The sequence below is a fragment of the Trachemys scripta genome, chromosome 3 (genome assembly GCF_013100865.1).
Source record: "Trachemys scripta elegans isolate TJP31775 chromosome 3, CAS_Tse_1.0, whole genome shotgun sequence".
Taxonomy (NCBI): Eukaryota; Metazoa; Chordata; order Testudines; family Emydidae; genus Trachemys; species Trachemys scripta.
The window spans coordinates 95,223,946-95,240,650 of NC_048300.1; the positions used below are offsets into that span (position 1 = coordinate 95,223,946).

General features: G+C 42.0%; 1 protein-coding gene across 7 annotated transcripts in view; it reads right to left on the reverse strand.

Moving 5' to 3' along the window:
- Positions 1-455: 455 nt before the first annotated feature.
- LOC117874857 (SAM and SH3 domain-containing protein 1-like) overlaps positions 456-16,705 on the reverse strand; it is an 814,380-nt gene continuing 798,130 nt past the window's right edge. For all 7 annotated transcript variants that reach the window (XM_034765451.1, XM_034765454.1, XM_034765453.1 and 4 more), the window contains 3 exons: positions 6,925-8,051; positions 5,265-5,396; positions 456-4,370 (listed from right to left, as the gene is read on the reverse strand). In XM_034765451.1, coding sequence (XP_034621342.1) covers positions 4,110-4,370; positions 5,265-5,396; positions 6,925-8,051 — 1,520 coding nt within the window. In that variant the 3' untranslated portion in view covers positions 456-4,109. The remainder of the gene's footprint in view (positions 4,371-5,264; positions 5,397-6,924; positions 8,052-16,705) is intronic.

Sequence of the window (16,705 nt, forward strand, 5' to 3'; positions counted from 1 at the left end):
GTATATGTTATCTCTGCCTTCATGCTGGAATGGTTGTGTGAATACCAATAGACGTAATCAGACCCATCACTTGGGAGACAGCTAATTAGTCACAGATGGGGGCTAAGCTCAACTCCCTTAAAGGGCCACCCAACACTGGAAAAAAGTCCGCCCACGCAGTTTACAGAACCTAAAAAAGTAGCTTCATTTTAAAATGCACCAAACACCACAACACTTAGTGAAATTGATGCAGCAACAGTGAAAAATGGCTGCCTTTTGGGGTTTTTTAAAATATGTCTGACTTCAGGCACCCAAGTTTGAAAGTGTTGCCTGAAAGCACCGCCACGTATCCTACAAAAGGAAAAATTCAGCAGTGAGAACACTGAATGCTGCTTCTTTCAACTGAAGGCAATCAGTCAGTCTCTCCATTCCATTCACTTTCATGATATTAGAGTTCAAAAAAAGGAGACGTAAAAGACTGAGGAAATTTATTTATTTTTTGTCTATGAACAGTATGACATATAATTATAGACAAGGTTTGATACACAGGAAAACCCTTTTGTCAACCTTTTTTTTTTTTTTTTTGCTAAATGAAAGAGCACAATAATCTTTACACATTCATATTGTTGTTTTCTTTACAATACACAGCTTTCTCAGGTTGAAGCAAACTGTAAGGACATATTGGGTACTGGTATATTACAGCTACTTACATCATTTAAGAACAGCAAATGGAGAAAAATAAGTTATTTAAATACTGATTTCATATACAGAAAGTGCAACATTGTTAGTTGTTACATAATTTGCTTGACAGTTTTGTTTCCCCAGAGGGTGTCAATTAAGGATGACAGTATCTTGGACCAAAAGTATTATTTATTCTAAAAATAATACAGTACAACTGTACAGCCGTGACTTGGTGAATTGACCTCTATTGCTGCTCTTAGGGAGAATGACCTGGCTGAATAATATAATACTTAATGCCTTTGATCACATTCCCATGCTCCCAGTCTCATCCAAGAGCACAGGGCCAGGGACATGGAGTATATCCTAGCTACTCAGATGGTAATACATGGGCATTAATAGGCGCTTACAATTGTAATGTTGCTTGTTAATATTTTGGGAATGCTTCTTCCCTTACTAAATAGCTTTTCAAGTTAGAATTGCACACAGTGGACACAGAGCAGTACTTGTCTGAGCAGAGCAGATTAGGATTTCATCAGCAGGCTTCTTTTGTGCTTAGCCAATGAGCTAACTTTTGCTTGGAGGGTTGCACTTCAAAAGGAAATGGTAAAGAATAGGATATTGTTGTTACACCAGGCAATCCCCCACCTGTCCACTGGACTGCACTGAAACCAGCAGGAGAAGCTCACACTGAGCAGTGTAAGGCTTTTCTAAGATCAAAATATATGCTAAAAATATAACTCAAAAGAAGGCTGAACGGCAGACTTTAAAAACCAGATCAAAGAGCAATATTAACAACAAAAATCTCAAGGAATCCAAGTCAGAATGGCCTCCTCATGGCAAAGTCGTGATAGGGGTGTTTTGATTTCTCCATGCTATTCAATCATTCAAAAGGCATAGGAATTACAATGAGTGTTTGGGACATGGAGAGCTTCAGAAATCCAGATTGTTTCCTTCTCTGCTGTGACCCTCCCTCTGTTATTAATCAGGTTGGGGAAAAATGAACGGGAGGGATTTTTTAAATTATATGACTTCCTTTTTCCGTGATGAGTGGAAGTTGCTTTCCTTTTGTATCAGACGATGCTTCATACTCAAACTCTGCATAGTAAGCAGTCCCTTACCCTTCTGAGCTGCTAAAGGGTATTCTGCAGTCTGCTTACTTTTAATCAATGGTGACCCCAGCTATCAGTGGATATCTCAGCATTCCTTCCAGCTACTGCTTTCTATAGGCTTCCCTTTAAGCCTTAGAGCGGGATGACAGACAAATCATTGCTATAACAACCAAGGCCCATACTATAAACACTTTGTTCTTTTGTAAGAGTTTAGCCACCTGTGCAAAACATTCAGTTATGTCACACATTCCCTGATGCTGTCACACTAGAGCTTACTAGTTCTCCAGTTCCCCAGAGAAAAGCACTAATAAGGTTTTAGACAAAATCCAGAGGAGCTCTAGATCCAGAACAATTTCAGATGATATGAGGAAGTGAATTAGTTATGCTATACACATTGGGGTCTTTAATTCTGATGGCAGAATTTAGGGCAGAGGTGATAAAAATAACAGAGGCTGGTGACAACTGCAATTAGGTAAATAAAACTGACACCTAATATTACACTCAGAGCTAGATTATCACCATAGGTAAAATTTACAGCGTACCTGACTTAGGGTAGGCAATAATAATAGTGCACTCTCAGCACTTCATTCATCAATCTGAATGCACTTTATCAGGATAAGTAAGCATCATTATCCTCATTTTATGAGTGGAATAATTGAGTTTCAGAGAGGGGAAGTGACTTGCCTGAATTCACCTGGCAAGCTAGTGGCAGGGCTGGTAATAGAAACAGATTTCTAGGCCTGTGCTCAGATCACTAGACTACGTCTTTCAATTCACCTGCCAAAGGAAAGCCTACTCTGTCTACAATGAAGAGTTTCCACTACTGTAAGTTAAAGAAAAATACATAGGATATAGACACCAAAGAAAAAATCTAGTTAATGCTATTCATGGTGATCTGTATTTGGTATATAAAATGAGTGCCCATGTACAAAAATAAAATCTGTTAGTATCCACAGCGGAGATTTTACAGTGGGTTAGACAGAAAATAGGATCATTATTTTATGGACAAAAAATGGTTTGTCCAGCATTTCAGAACGACACTTTCTTCTGAAGAGAAGATATTTCAAACACTCGATACTGGGGGACATCAAGTTTTGTAAAATTACAGCATAATTCATAAGACTCTAAGTTTTTCCCCCCCAGGCAGTGAAATTACTGCTCTGATACTTTCTATGGGACACAGTTTACTTCTTCGGTGCATTTTATTTCCCCAGGGCAACCTTTCATTTGAAGAAACCAATGTTTTGAATTGATATGGTCAGGATACCAAGTCAAAGCTGCAGTATAATGATTGACAGTATAACACAGTACATAAACATATGATTAAAATGAAAAGCAGTTACATATATACAAGGCAAGATAACTTTGAACATTTTAATAACAGCAGCAAATGCAGACCGCTGCGAACAGTTAGCCTGACAATGGAAATTCTGCATTTGCAAAAGCACCTCTACAAACAAGATGTTACGAGACAATCTATAGAAGTTACTTTAACTGAAAATCACCCTAAGTGCCATGGAACGATGACAGGATGAAGCAAGGTTGGATACAGATAAGTGAACACTAGATAACTGCTGACAAGCTGATTTTAAGGCAAATAAAAAAGCTGGTTGCGAGAAAGCAGTTACAACAATGACCCCAATTCTATACACAAAAGAAGTTTTGGACTCTGTTAGGTTAGTTGTACTGGAACAACCAAAATGGTCAATATTGTAAACTAATTCCAATCCATTATTCTGGCCTAGCTAAAGGGTCTATGGTCTACAGGAATTATACCAAGCAACAGAGAGGATGACAAAAAAGGGTATGTATTTAGCATTTGATTGCTAAAACAAACAAAACAAGCAAATAAAAAACCCAAGATTTGCTAAACAGCTTTTGCCAGTGAGCTGTACCTTGGCTTGTACGTGGCTTTCAGGGCTGACTCTAGGTAACTGGGACCCAGCTTTACAGAGGGCCTTCTATTCATAGAGACCTTGCAACAGAAACAGGGCTGACAGCAGGTGTAGCTGTCACAAACTTGTGGAGAGTGTGCAAGGGTCCCTTTAGCTCAATGGTCACATGGGGTGCTGTCTAACCACAGGCTAGCCCTGTGCACTTTCAGAACTAAAAATACGTTGTTGTTGAGGACTAAGGAAGTACCACACCTTCTGTTACCTGGCGGTTGCTTCTTTTCTCCTTTAGTTGCCAAAGACAGAAAAAAGGAAGATCCTCTGAGGAGTTTATTTGCCTATCCTGGGATCCACTTGCTTGATCCCATTTGCTGTGTGGAGAAAATAGGGCAAAACTGGTGCGGTAAGAAGCAGCGGGGTCTCAGGAGGTGCCACATTCCAGAGCATGTTAAATCGCCTCTGGATTGAGGGGTTTGAAGAGTCTTGCTGCTGCCAGGAGCTTGCTTATGTGCCTCTCCTCTGTGATGCCAGCTTCTTGAAGGCAAGTTTGTGACAGAGAAGGCACTTTGCTCAGCGTGTTGAATCCTGCTTCTGTGAGTGAGCTAGAATACATAGGCAAGCCAACAGAAACCAGCCAGTCAGTTATAGATGTGATATGTCCTGGGGATACAGGTTTTCGGCAGATTTCAGTGAGCCCTCCGCTCGGAATCTGGATAGAGAAAGAGAAAAAAAAATGTAACCTTTTGACTGTTTAGTTTACTCTCAATCTTCCTCTGCACCGCCCAGGCGGTAAGAATTTGATAGTTTTAGAAAAGGGATGTTTCAGATCTTGATAGCTATTTCTCCTGTGTGTGTGTTAGGCAATGAGAAAGTCATTTGCTGACCACCCATTCTACTCTTTTTAACTGGTTCCCAATATGCTGTTAGTAGCTGGTCGTAGAAATATAGGGCTGGAAGAAACCTTGAGAAGTCTGTCCCCTCAATCTGAGGTAAGACCAAGTATATCTAGACCATTTCTGACATGTTTGTTTAATCTGTTCTTAAGAACCTCCAGTGACAGGGATTCCAGAACCTCCCTTGGAAGCCTGTTCCAGAACTTAACTATGCCTATAGTTAAAAAAGTTTTCCTTTCTAAACTAAATCTCCCTTGCTGCAGATTAAACCCATTACTTCTTGTCCTACCTTCAGCAGGTATGGGGAACATTGATCCCCTGTCTTTTTGTAACTGCCCTTAACATATTTGAAGACTTAACAGGTCCTCGCTTAGTCTTTTCTCAAGACTAAACCTGCCCAGTATTTTTTTTTTAATCTTTCTTCTTATGTCAGGTTTTCTAAACCTTTTATTATATTTGTTGCTCTCATCAGAGATGCCCAAGACGGAATGGGCAGGGCGACGCAACTCCACTCTCAATAGTAGAAGTGGTTCCCCTCCAGCACAGAGGGAGGGAGGGGTTAGGGGTGGTATGCTGTGCTGCTACCTGTGCTGCGTCTCTGCGAACATAGACAGGATTTCAGTCTCCCGGGCGATGAATCCAGTACCTTCACCATCATTCAATTAACTATGTATTTATAAGCAAAGAACGTGGTAGACAGAGACACTCACTGCCATGCGGTGCTGCTTCCTCAACTGCTTCACCCGGATTTGGTCCATGTTTGTAGCAACATCCTTTTCAGGCTGCTCTAGATCTTCAGAGTATCTCTGCACCAAAGCTTCAGGAATCCCACAGCGACCATGCTGCAAATTGCCATCCAGGCACGCGGGAGGAAGGAAGAGGGAAAAAAAAAAAAAAACTCAGAAGCAATAAAAATCAACAAAAGGTTTCTCTACAAACATCAAACACAACATGACAGGGGGAGCTTTAGATTTCTCTGAGAGTTATAAAGAATGGGGTTTCATTTAGTGTTAACAATACCTACAGTGGGGCGTTTGGGACACTGGTCCATAAAGCCTTTACCATTATACATCCTCAAAGGGTGAAATTCTGGCTCTACTGAAGTTAAGAGCAAAAATCCCCTGGACTTCAAACAGGGCCACATTTTGTCTAAAGTCTCTCTCTGCCATCAAATAGTACCACCAGTGAAATCTGCCTCTGACAAGTTGTAGGGCAGCACACCTTTTGCCATTCAGAAATTTTACTAGATATTTTGTTATTCTTTGGCTTAGTCAGAAAACGACTGTCATCACGGCTGGAGAAAATGGATCTGATCACTATGGATTTTCTGGTTGAAGTGTGTGTATCCAGGTATTTCTCCCAAACTTTTGTTCCCTTAAAGGGTACTTGCAAGGTTTTTGGTCAGAAAAAAGTGGACATCAAAGCAAGCTAATGCCTGTTGCTGGTTATGTAATTAATGGTAAGTCTGCAACACTGGGTGATTAAGCTGGCTCCACCCACTCCTCAAAGTGAGATGGGGTCCTGATTTTCAAAGGAGCTCAGTTCTCATTTAGGCACCTATTTACAGGTGAGATTTTCCCAAAGTGCTCAGCACCCAGCAGCTCCCACTGCTACGCGTATGGCTCCATTTTCAATAGCTCAGCACATTGGGTGCTGAACCCTTCTACAAATTCCAGTGAGGGTCTCTGAACCCACCTTAGTTCTGAGAAGCATCACTGGTGTGAGAAAGGAAGAACAAAATAAACGGGCAGATCTGTACTGTCTTTCAAAGGAATGGCTATGGCGTAATCAGGGTCAGCCTGGATCCCAAACTCATGCCCAGATTCCCATTTCCAGGAGTTGCCTCCTCGTTAAACCCTCTTGCTGAAGAGCAGAGAGGTATGTGGTTCTATTCTCTCTCAAACCGTATAGTTGGAGAAGACAAACCCATGCTGGAAGTAGCAGTGCTTGCAGGAAATGCAGAGTTCAAAGTAGGGTGACCAGACATCCTGATAAATCGGGACTGTCCCGATATTTAGGTATTTGTCGGGACGCATTGGTTGGGACGCACTCTGGTGTTTTGGGTTTTTTTTTTGCTCCGGTGACTCCTCTCCCCGATGTGTCCCGATATTTTCTTCCTCTCATCTGGTCACCCTGGTTCAAAGCAGCAAGGCCCCAAACAGCTATTTACTTTACTGGTATTGAAAGGCTGCCTTTGGGTGTGAGGCCAGATATACACAGAACAGACTGTCAGACTAATAACAGGGCGCCTGAAAGATATTTCCATCTTTTCCAATGATTTATAGAGGACAAATAATGCACCAGACACAATGAAAAGTGAGCTGTTATAAAGACCAGAGTTAAAATGTTGAGACATTAGCCCCTTCTCACCTTGTCTGAATATGGTTCCTCTGTGAGATCAATCTCTTCAGACTGCAACTTGTTTTCTATCAACATTTCCAGATCCAGTCCTCTAGCACCAGAGACTTTCCTGGCTAAAGCAGGGCCTAGCTTTACCACATGTTGCTGAATGCTAGCAGTCTCAGAAAGCTCAGCTAGCCAAGGGGGCAGTGTGCTTGGTGGGGTACTGGGCTGCTCAGAAGAGGGCCTACAGGCAGGTACTACACGGCAATCAATGGGACTGGATGGACTGGCCCTTTTTACTGGCAAACATGGTGCATCTGGACTTGAAAGGGCTCCACTTAGGGTCAGAGGGGGATGATATAGTCCATTAGAAAGGCGTTCTCGGCTTTTTTTGGCAGGGACTGGTGGTGGCTGTGAAGGATTTTTTGACTGAATTCTTGCCTCGCTCACGCCCTTTTGCTCAGCTTTCAGACCTTCCTTGAGGACTGGAGAGTTATCAGCCCGTTCAAGGTCATGACTGCTTTTATGATGATTTTCCAGAGGTGTCCTTGTTACATTGTGTGTAACTGAAGTAGGCTGAGCCTCCCAGCGTTTAAGCAGGTACTGAGTAGGAGTCCCACATGAAGTCTCTGTTACTGAGCAGTCCAATTTCCTAGCTTTTCCCTTCTGAGAATCAGCAGTTCCTTTACTTTGCTTAGGTAGATTCTCTTCTGCCCTCATGCCACCCACAGGAGCCTTAGGCTTCAGGATGGACCCAGTTGTCTTTTTTGCTACATCCAGTGCATCCTGAGGGAAAGAATCTACTTTCTTACTAGTGTTCGGTAGGTCAGTGCTGGATTCTCCTTGGAGGTCATCCAGTGAATGAGATCTTGGCCACTTGGCCACATTCTGGGTGCCGTCCAGAGTCTCACAGCTCCGGCAGACAGCTGCTGGTAAACTTCTGCGGTTCTTCTTCAAACCTGTGATGCTTGAAGGCTTGATGCAGCTCTTGGGAGCATGATGAAAACAACTCAACCGGATTTCCTTCTTTCCTTGCTGGAGAGCTTCTATCGATTTAGTCAAAGGCAGAGTTGGATAACTTGGCAGTTGGTTTCTGTTAAAGCAGTGCTCACTGGCTGACTTTGTGGGCAACAGACAGGTCCTCCGAGTCTTGCCTAAGAACAAAAGACATTACAAATCACTGGAGGAGAAATGTACAAAAGAAGCACTGCCAGGAACCTGCATCACCACTAAATGCCTTTGAAACACAAAGATTCTTCATTGGTAACTGAAGACACGTCTATGTCTTGTCCCGTTTTTCTGGTGTCTCTGCCTATGCTGCACTTCAGTACAGTTCTGCCCAGACTCATTTGAGAGCTTCTAGTCTGACTTGTAAGAGTTGCTTAATATTCCTAAATAGTGAGATAAATTTAAGATAAATTCTAGTCTTTACCCAAATTTGCGAAGATGACATGGTCCAGCTGGCTTAATACAACTTTTCTTGGTGTAGCTATAGCCTATACATTATGGTAACAGATTTGACCCCTACAGAGAAATAACTTATAAAATCAGACAGTTTTTGCATGTTTGTGGCTACATTAGGTCAATAATTATTTGGTTTCTAATTATGCTTGAGAACTCACTCTTGAAGAATGGATTTTTATCCCTTAATGTTGTATTTCTTTTGAGATAATGTTTATTAACTAGAATTATGACAGACCTGCCATCCTATTATTTCACGGTTTAAATGTGCAGTGACCTATTTACAAAGGGAAACCATGAGGCAGTTTGAATTGTTCTGGGACTGCTATTGCACTAGCCTCTTTCCAGGGCTGTGTTTAGCAGTTGAAGAATTTTATCAGAGAAATGTGTCTTATATTATGAAAGGGAGAAGTGTTTCAAATGGACTAACCTTAGCATTAGTCTTAAATCGGAATGTCCTACTCGAGTGGAAAGACCAGGTGGTATCCTAGTATTTTATGTTCACTGTTTGAGACCTGATCATTTTATAAGAGCATGTTTTGCATTTTCCATAACAGACATGGCTCATGGATTGGTTGATGGAGATGACAAGAAGCTCTGTAGATCTTACTAAGAGATGCAGCCTCTTTTTTTAAAGTTGTTTTTTTAAAAATAAGGCTAGGAGCACAGTAAAATGTAGGGCAGTTAATGAATGATTGTTTGGATCATTTTAGATATCCTGAACTGGTGATTTTTACTACTTAGAAAAACAGAAAAGCCCACGTACATAATAGACTGTGTATATCTATCACCCTATAAACATACATTCAATCTTTTGGGTGCTGTACAGACTTTCCAGAGGCTGGATCCAGAAGGCCATTAAAAACCTCCCATTATGAAAGCAAAATGTTCCACATTCAGCTCCAGTCCAGAACCCAAAACCTTCCCACAAATTATGTTTCCAGCAGGTCCCCCATATCTGGGCTAGATGAGATTGGGTGGTCTTTCAAAAGGTTGAAGACCCAGTCATTGTGAACTCTAAGTCTCCTGTTTAAACAAGGTGTCTGAAGTGTATCAGCTGGTTGCCTCTATGGTAAAAATCATACAAAGGGGGAAATCAGGTCTCTAAGGTATTCAAGACCCATATCTATTTAAGTCTTTTCAGAATCAACATCTTGAGATCCAGGGCAAATCAAGACACACAGTAGTAATGGGAAATACTGCTTGGTTAGGAGGCTGCTGCATTCTGCACTTTCCAAATGGGTTTAAGGTGTATCTTTATCTAGAGTTACCCTAGTCCAATTGGAAATGATCAAAGCATGCATAACAGTCTTTTTTCCTGTTAAATGGTAAAAAAAAACTTTGAACTAAATCCTACAGTCCTTACAGCAAAACTGCCAATGGTGTCTGTGTGAGTTTTGTCCAAGACAGGGTGACATTATCAGCCATTGGGTGAGCAAACGGGAAAACGCACACTACAAAAGAAACAAATATCAAAGCCACGATGAGCAAGACACCCAACTGGTATAAATTGGCATAGCAACATGGACTTAGTGGAGTGCTGCAATTTTACACCAACCAAGCCTCTGGCCCTATATCTTCAGCCCTCATGGGTATTTTTTTAATCTATGTGCTAAACTAGTACAAAATACATAATATGTGTTTCTTTTTTTCTCCAGATGGAACTTGGCAAATCAGCAACTTGGGGTCTTTTTTACTCTGCCCATTCACTATTTGTTATGGGGCAGCTCCCTTTTATGGGGAGTTAGGGCTGTCTGCCCATAACTGCCTTGGAAAGGCTCCCCCTGGGGAGCAACTGACTCCCCCAAGTGGTTGATTAGTAAACAAGCACCTGGATCTAATAAAGGACACCCAACCTCAGTTAGAGGGGAGATGCAAAAGGAGACAGGAAGTTCCCAGGAGACACCTGAGCGGGGAGCCTAGAGGGCTTGCTCTTTGGGGAACCCACCAGAATGGGGAGCCCATCAGAGGTGATCCAAGAGAGGGGAGCCTCCTAGACAGAGAGCTGCAGTCAGCAGGCATCTCCTGGTCTCAATCAGACACTGTCTAGAAGCCCAGCCTGGCCAGGATCACCTGCTGTCCCCAGAGAAGAGTTGCAATGGACAGACGTCTCTGGACCCCTAACTCCAAAGAAGGATCTTACTCGGTAGGGGCAAAGAGCCTAACAGCAGGGGCAGAGCCTGGAACTGAGAGAACCCTGCGGGGGGAGCCAGAGTGGAAGTGAGCACTGGAGTCAGGTGGGGGAACACATGGACAAAGAATGACAGTCACCCAGCTGAGAGGTTGAGGTGAAAGTTTTGTTCATGGTCTGCATTAGCTTTTCTGTTAATAAGAGAGACCCTGCACTGGGGTGGGTGGGGGCAGGCTCTTTGGCATCTAACAGTCTCTATGGACTTGTTGCAACCCTGTGTGAAGGGGAAAAAAATCAAATAAGATCCCACCTTCAACACCATGCCCACTTGTGAGGTGGTGCACCAGCTCAGCCTGGAATGAGGACACTATTAAAAAAAAACAAAACTATTTAATCGACTAACCCAAATATCAAATAAGGAGAGTAGAGACTAGTTGTTCCCATCCTTGCTGTGTTTGATCAGCTGTCCAGTCTCAAGAATAGCTACCTCATCATGTCCCAAGGATTGCTTGCTGGTTTAAAGTGTTTCTACTCCAAAAAATAATTCTGTGAGAATGACATTGTGGGCGTCCTGGTTTATTGTTCCTCAGTGGCTTCCATATGAAAATTGCTCAGTTTACAGTTAAAAGTTGGATTTTTCAAACCTCCAGTCCTGCAGGCTCAGTCTTAGATCTGACTGTCAGGCTGGGTTCTTTCTCTCTCATACTTCATGGTCAGTAATATAAATTCCGCAGACCAAACTGTGCCCTCCAGTTACATTTGTGCAATACCATTCATTAGCCTTCACTGGGTGCCTGCATTAGCACAGGACACACTGAGGGCTCAATCCTGCAAAGTGCTGAGCACGCGGGCCCCAATCTGCAAAACACTTATGCAAATCCTTAATGTTAATTCCCCTGGATCTACTCACTTTCAGGATCGAGCCCTTGCACAGTGGAGTTGCACTGCTGGTGTGTGATTAGCAAAGAACCAAGCCTGACTTTCAGATCCCAGGAAGCAATATCAAGGATGACAGATTAACTTGCTATATTTGTGCAAGACACAAATTTGATTTGGGGTCACTGCCTTTATGCCCTTAATGCCTTTTTAGAGTGAATCTTCACACTGAACACCCACTTTCAACCTTACCTATCTTTCAGTTATTTGCAAGGAGTCTTTTTAGGCCTGGGTGTAGCTTTGTCAAGGGGCATAATGAAAGGCAACTAGACTGGTCATCGCATCTTGATTAGGCCAAACTCAATTGAAATAATATAAGCCAGAGGTTTTATGCAAAGTTTTTGCATGTTTTTGTCAGAGTTGCACTGCACAACTAACAAGGGCAAAAATCAATCAAATTTTCTTGACTGAAAAGTGCAGGGACAGATCTTGATTTATTTTTCATGGATGAGAGATGCAAGGTCATTCTCAAATGATGCTTAGGCTTTTGATCAGAATGGTGAAGTCCCCTCAAAGCAGGTAGCAACCCAGAGTGACAGCACATACTGTATAGTTCCTTTCTGAGTGAGCAGGACACCTTAATATTTTTAAAAGCAGAACTGAATTTTCTAATGTCAGTGCAGGTGCAAAACCTGATGTTTGAAAGCTGTTTCTCAATCTAGAGAAAAACCAATTTCATCTAAATGGCAACAGAGTCAGTGGTATTAGCCAACTAATTGCTACCTAAAAGGAGGCTACATTCAGAGATTTTAGAATTGAGTTTCATTCAGATTTAAAGTGTACTACTTTTAAGCGATGGATGATCCCTTTCAATACAACTTGCATTCTGAGCATTCTGGAAGATACTAAGACTTCTGAATAATGCATAGCGATTGCTTTGGATCTGAATCCTAATACATTTCATGTGCCTGCTTAATGGCAGGACACCATGTCTCCAAAAATCCACAAGCGCAAAGAAACAATTGATTTAATCTAAGAGGAAAATTTGTTTCTCACACTCTCTCGCCTGCGCCTCATCAGGCAACTTACAAAACATGGCATCGTTTCAGGAAGTTGCAACATTTCAGTAGAAATGCAGGAAACCTCCCTCCAAAACGGGACTTATTTCAATGTTACCTCACAAGGGCTGCTCCATCTGTTTCTGAAAGTGTGTCAGAAAATGATGTACTCCTCATTCAGTGCCTGTACCTCCGTGTCAGCATGTTGGAATCTAGCCTTTCATCCAGGGGTGGGGAAAGGAATGTGCTTTTCTGTTTAGTTTTTTATCTGCCTGTATGTTTACAGCTCCGATTGTAATTCATTTTACTGTCTAGGCTTGCTGTGAAGTTTACACATCAAAACCCATACAACTTCTTTTGGTTCTGAAGTATTGTCTAGCCAGTGACTTGTTTTTACTACTACAACACAACCTGGTCCCTGCACCCTTGTTCCTTCCTTCAAAGAAAAATGGTACACGATTACTGCAGAAGTTAGTCCTTGCAGGTGCAGATGCGTTAAAGGGTATTTATTAACTTCACTTTGTTAGCAGTTAGGAAGAATACACTGGGGAGCATGACTGAGCAAAGAGAATGGAGAAGGGAAAGCAAGGGGCAGAATGGCAAGGAAAACAGAAGAGAAAGAACAAAAGTTTCAAATGTATGTAGCATCAGATTCTTAAGCTGTTCTGCATGGGCAGACCCTAGCATTCCTGCGGAACAACTTGCAGGAGACGGACCCAGTTGCTAACAGGAATAAAACCTGGTCTAGAGGGAGTTTGCCCATGAAGAAAATAACCCAACACAAAACTATTCAATGTATTAATTAATAAAATGGCACTTAGCTTCAAAATTGTTTTAAGAGATATCCCCAAATGGTGCACTTCTCTGAGAAAGGTAGCATCAGAGTCATTACTTGGATGGAAGACCATGAGCTAGATTGTGATCTGTTACAATCGGGTAAATCAGGAGGAACTCCTATGGAGCTATTATATTCCTCCTAATTTACACCAGCTTTTCAGAATCTAGCCCAACATTTGCCAGTATTGTCGCATTTTTAATTTTTTTTTTTTAATTAATGGAGATATCCCATCTCCTAGAACTGGAAGGGACCTTGAAAGGTCATCGAGTCCAGCCCCCTGCCTTCACTAGCAGGACCAAGTACTGATTTTGCCCCAGATCCCCAAGTGGCCCCCTCAAGGATTGAACTCACAACCCTGGGTTTAGCAGGCCAATGCTCAAACCACTGAGCTATTTTTAAAGTTCAAAGTGAGTGTGTAGCCAGGGATTTCTAAATTGACCATTTTTAGGGTCAATATTGTTCGTATTAATTCATTCTTATGAGCCTTGTTGTTATTAAGCAGCCTGACACCTTTCATAACCCTTTTCAGTGCTATCGATTGGCAGCATCATCTCTGTACTGTTGGGCTAAATGTGTTCAGAAAGATTTAGGTATCTGGGAAAACTGCAGTGAGTGATACAGGTAGTCTTTAGATGCTGCCCTTGCTCCTACTGTATGGTAGAGTCTGGAAGCTTTATGTATGTTTCCATTTTAGGGGACTAATCTGAGGCTGTAAACTCAGGCTATAGGACTACTTTACATAGGCCAATTCCCCTTCTAGATTGCGGTTCAGTATTTCTTGTTTGGGACAGCAGTGCCCAGTCTCCCTGTGCTACTTCCTGGAATTAGAACATAAATGAGTCTTTGACTCTATATCTTCTTCCTCAAAAAGAAGTACCCAGAAAGCTGTATGTACCAGGAAGAATGTCAGAGGGTAGACGTGCAATGGTATCTGGGGGGAATTTTTTTTTTTGGGGGGAGGGAGGCTACAGCAGCAGATTTTCAATCCTTCTCCAATCTTTATTTTGAGGAAAATCACCCTGCAGAGGCGAATACTCAAAACCCCACAGAACAGGGTGAGTTAAGGATGGCCTGTCTGCCCTAACTCCAGATTTCATTAATTTTACTTTGGCTTTGTTTTCTGTGGTTACATTTCCTTGGGTTTTTTACTGACACAACTGACACATTTTTACTGACACAACAAAGATGTGATGGTTGGCACAACAAACAGTCATGGTTTCTTCTCTCGTCAATGACCGTGTCAACCGGTATAAATACAGAATTAAACAAAGTGACATGGCTACCTGCCCATGTCATTTCTTCTTGTGTTTACTTAGAGAGGAAGGATGATCCAGTGGTTAGGGTTCCAGCCTGGGATTTAGGAGATCTGAGTTTAAGTCCCTGCTCCACCACATTCTTTTTGTGTGACCACAGGCAAGACACTTAATATCTCTGTGGCTCAGATCCCCATTTTATAGATGGGGGAAACAGTATTTCTCCACTTCATAGAGGTGCTATAAAGATAAATACATTAAAAAGTGTGAGGTGCTCAGATGCTTCTGTCATGGGGGTCTGCTGTACAAGTACCTAAAACAGACAAACAATTCTGCACCTACTGATATAGTATGTAGCAAACAGGGGTTTGTGTTCAAATTGTAATAGATTCTCTGAAAAGTTGGAATTGATGTCAGGAGGATTGATATCCGCCCATAACAGGCGTCTGTTCTTGTCATTAGAAAAAATAACTATCCCCCATCTGAGAACCTGTTTCCTTCTCAGAATGCATTTCCCCTCGCTGTGAGAAAAGCAGATGATGATTGTCTGGTTGTTCATTATGTGCTTGTACTGGGCTGCTGGTTATCCTCACTTTAACGGAAAAGAGCCAAGTGAAGAATGTATTTTGGAAACAAGAAGCATATAAACAATGATGGTCTGTGGACTTTGCAAAGAACACGGGACACTCTTCAGACCAACCAACTTTGACAGAAACCTTTCACCACAAGGAGAATGAATCCAGTACAAATGTTACACACGGAACAGTTTCTCAAAGCAAGCACTGAATGCACTAGTATGTAGAAATGGTATAAAAGTGCAGCAAGTCAAAGTTGAACAGCAATACAAAGCATTAGTGATCTCAGTTCTGGAAAGCTTAAATAGAAATATTAGTTTAAACATAAAAGCAAGCATTCGGAAAGCAGGCAGGCAATGACAATTGTTTTGCAAAGATTTTATTAAACTAAAGAAAACGTACAGGCAGCAATTTAACCCTAATGCTAAAGCCTTCATTAGGAGACCTCTTATGAATATAAGGGAAAGAAAATCAAATATAGGCTATGTAATTTTTACATATTTTTTAGAAACATATGTAAAGTAATATTCATTTTTCTTTCTTTAGCACAATATACAGATTTCAGTCACATTTGAAATAGAGTCATCAAAAGCACCCACCTCTGCAAGGGAATTAAATCAGAGAGGTCGAGCTGCTTTGGTCAAGTGACAATAATGATGTAGTGCAGGAGGCTCAAGTTCAGGAGATAATTCTGATCTCTTGCTCTCTGAGGCCTGTGGAGTTTAGTGCATTAGGGAGTTGATGCACTTGGGTTCCTAGCATATGGTGATTTGTGTTCCCTACATGAGTATCTTCAACTGGCACATTAACAGAGGAGACACTGACTCACGGAAAGACCTTCTATCCTCCACCCCCTCAACAGCTGGAAGAAGGAGCTGCAGCCACAGCTACCTAAAAGGGGGGAATAGGGTCTTTTGAACCACATTCTTGGTTTCCCATTTGCACCGGCCATTGGTGATAAAGCCCGGCAGATGGAGGCAGAACCAGAACTCGGATGTCTGGAGTGACATCACCAAACTCAATTGATCAAAAGCAATTTAACGGATAACAATTTTACATCTTTTTATACAACAAACAACCCTCATTCATACAACTGATTGTCTTCTTCTAAACATGGGACTGTAGCTTCCACTGAGCTCTGCCTTGCCATTCAGACACCATCTCCCAGCGTCACAAGCCAGGATAACTGGGAGTCTACATAGTAGGTGGTTCTTGCTCTCTCATCTTGCCCACATTTGGATTCAATTGACTTGCTGAGGTTCATGCAAAAGCTTTAACATCTCAACAGGCCCCTTTGACGGCAGGAGGATGCAACATGCATCTAGAGCAAACACACAAAACCACTGCCCAAAATAGAGAACATTCATTTCCAAAGGTTGTTTTTTTTGTTAAGGCTGTGAATAAGTCCTCCAAAGCCCCAATGAGAAATGAAGGGAGTTCCCCATTGCCAATACTCCCTTAACAAGAACTATGAATATGAGAACCAGTCTCAAGACTACAACAGGAGATGGAGCAGGAGGAAGACGGGGTGAGGAGGGGGAAGGAGGCGGCCTGGTTTTCTCAGAACACAAACTCCAGATCATCTGCTTTTCTTTTGTAATCCTACGTCCTCTGTC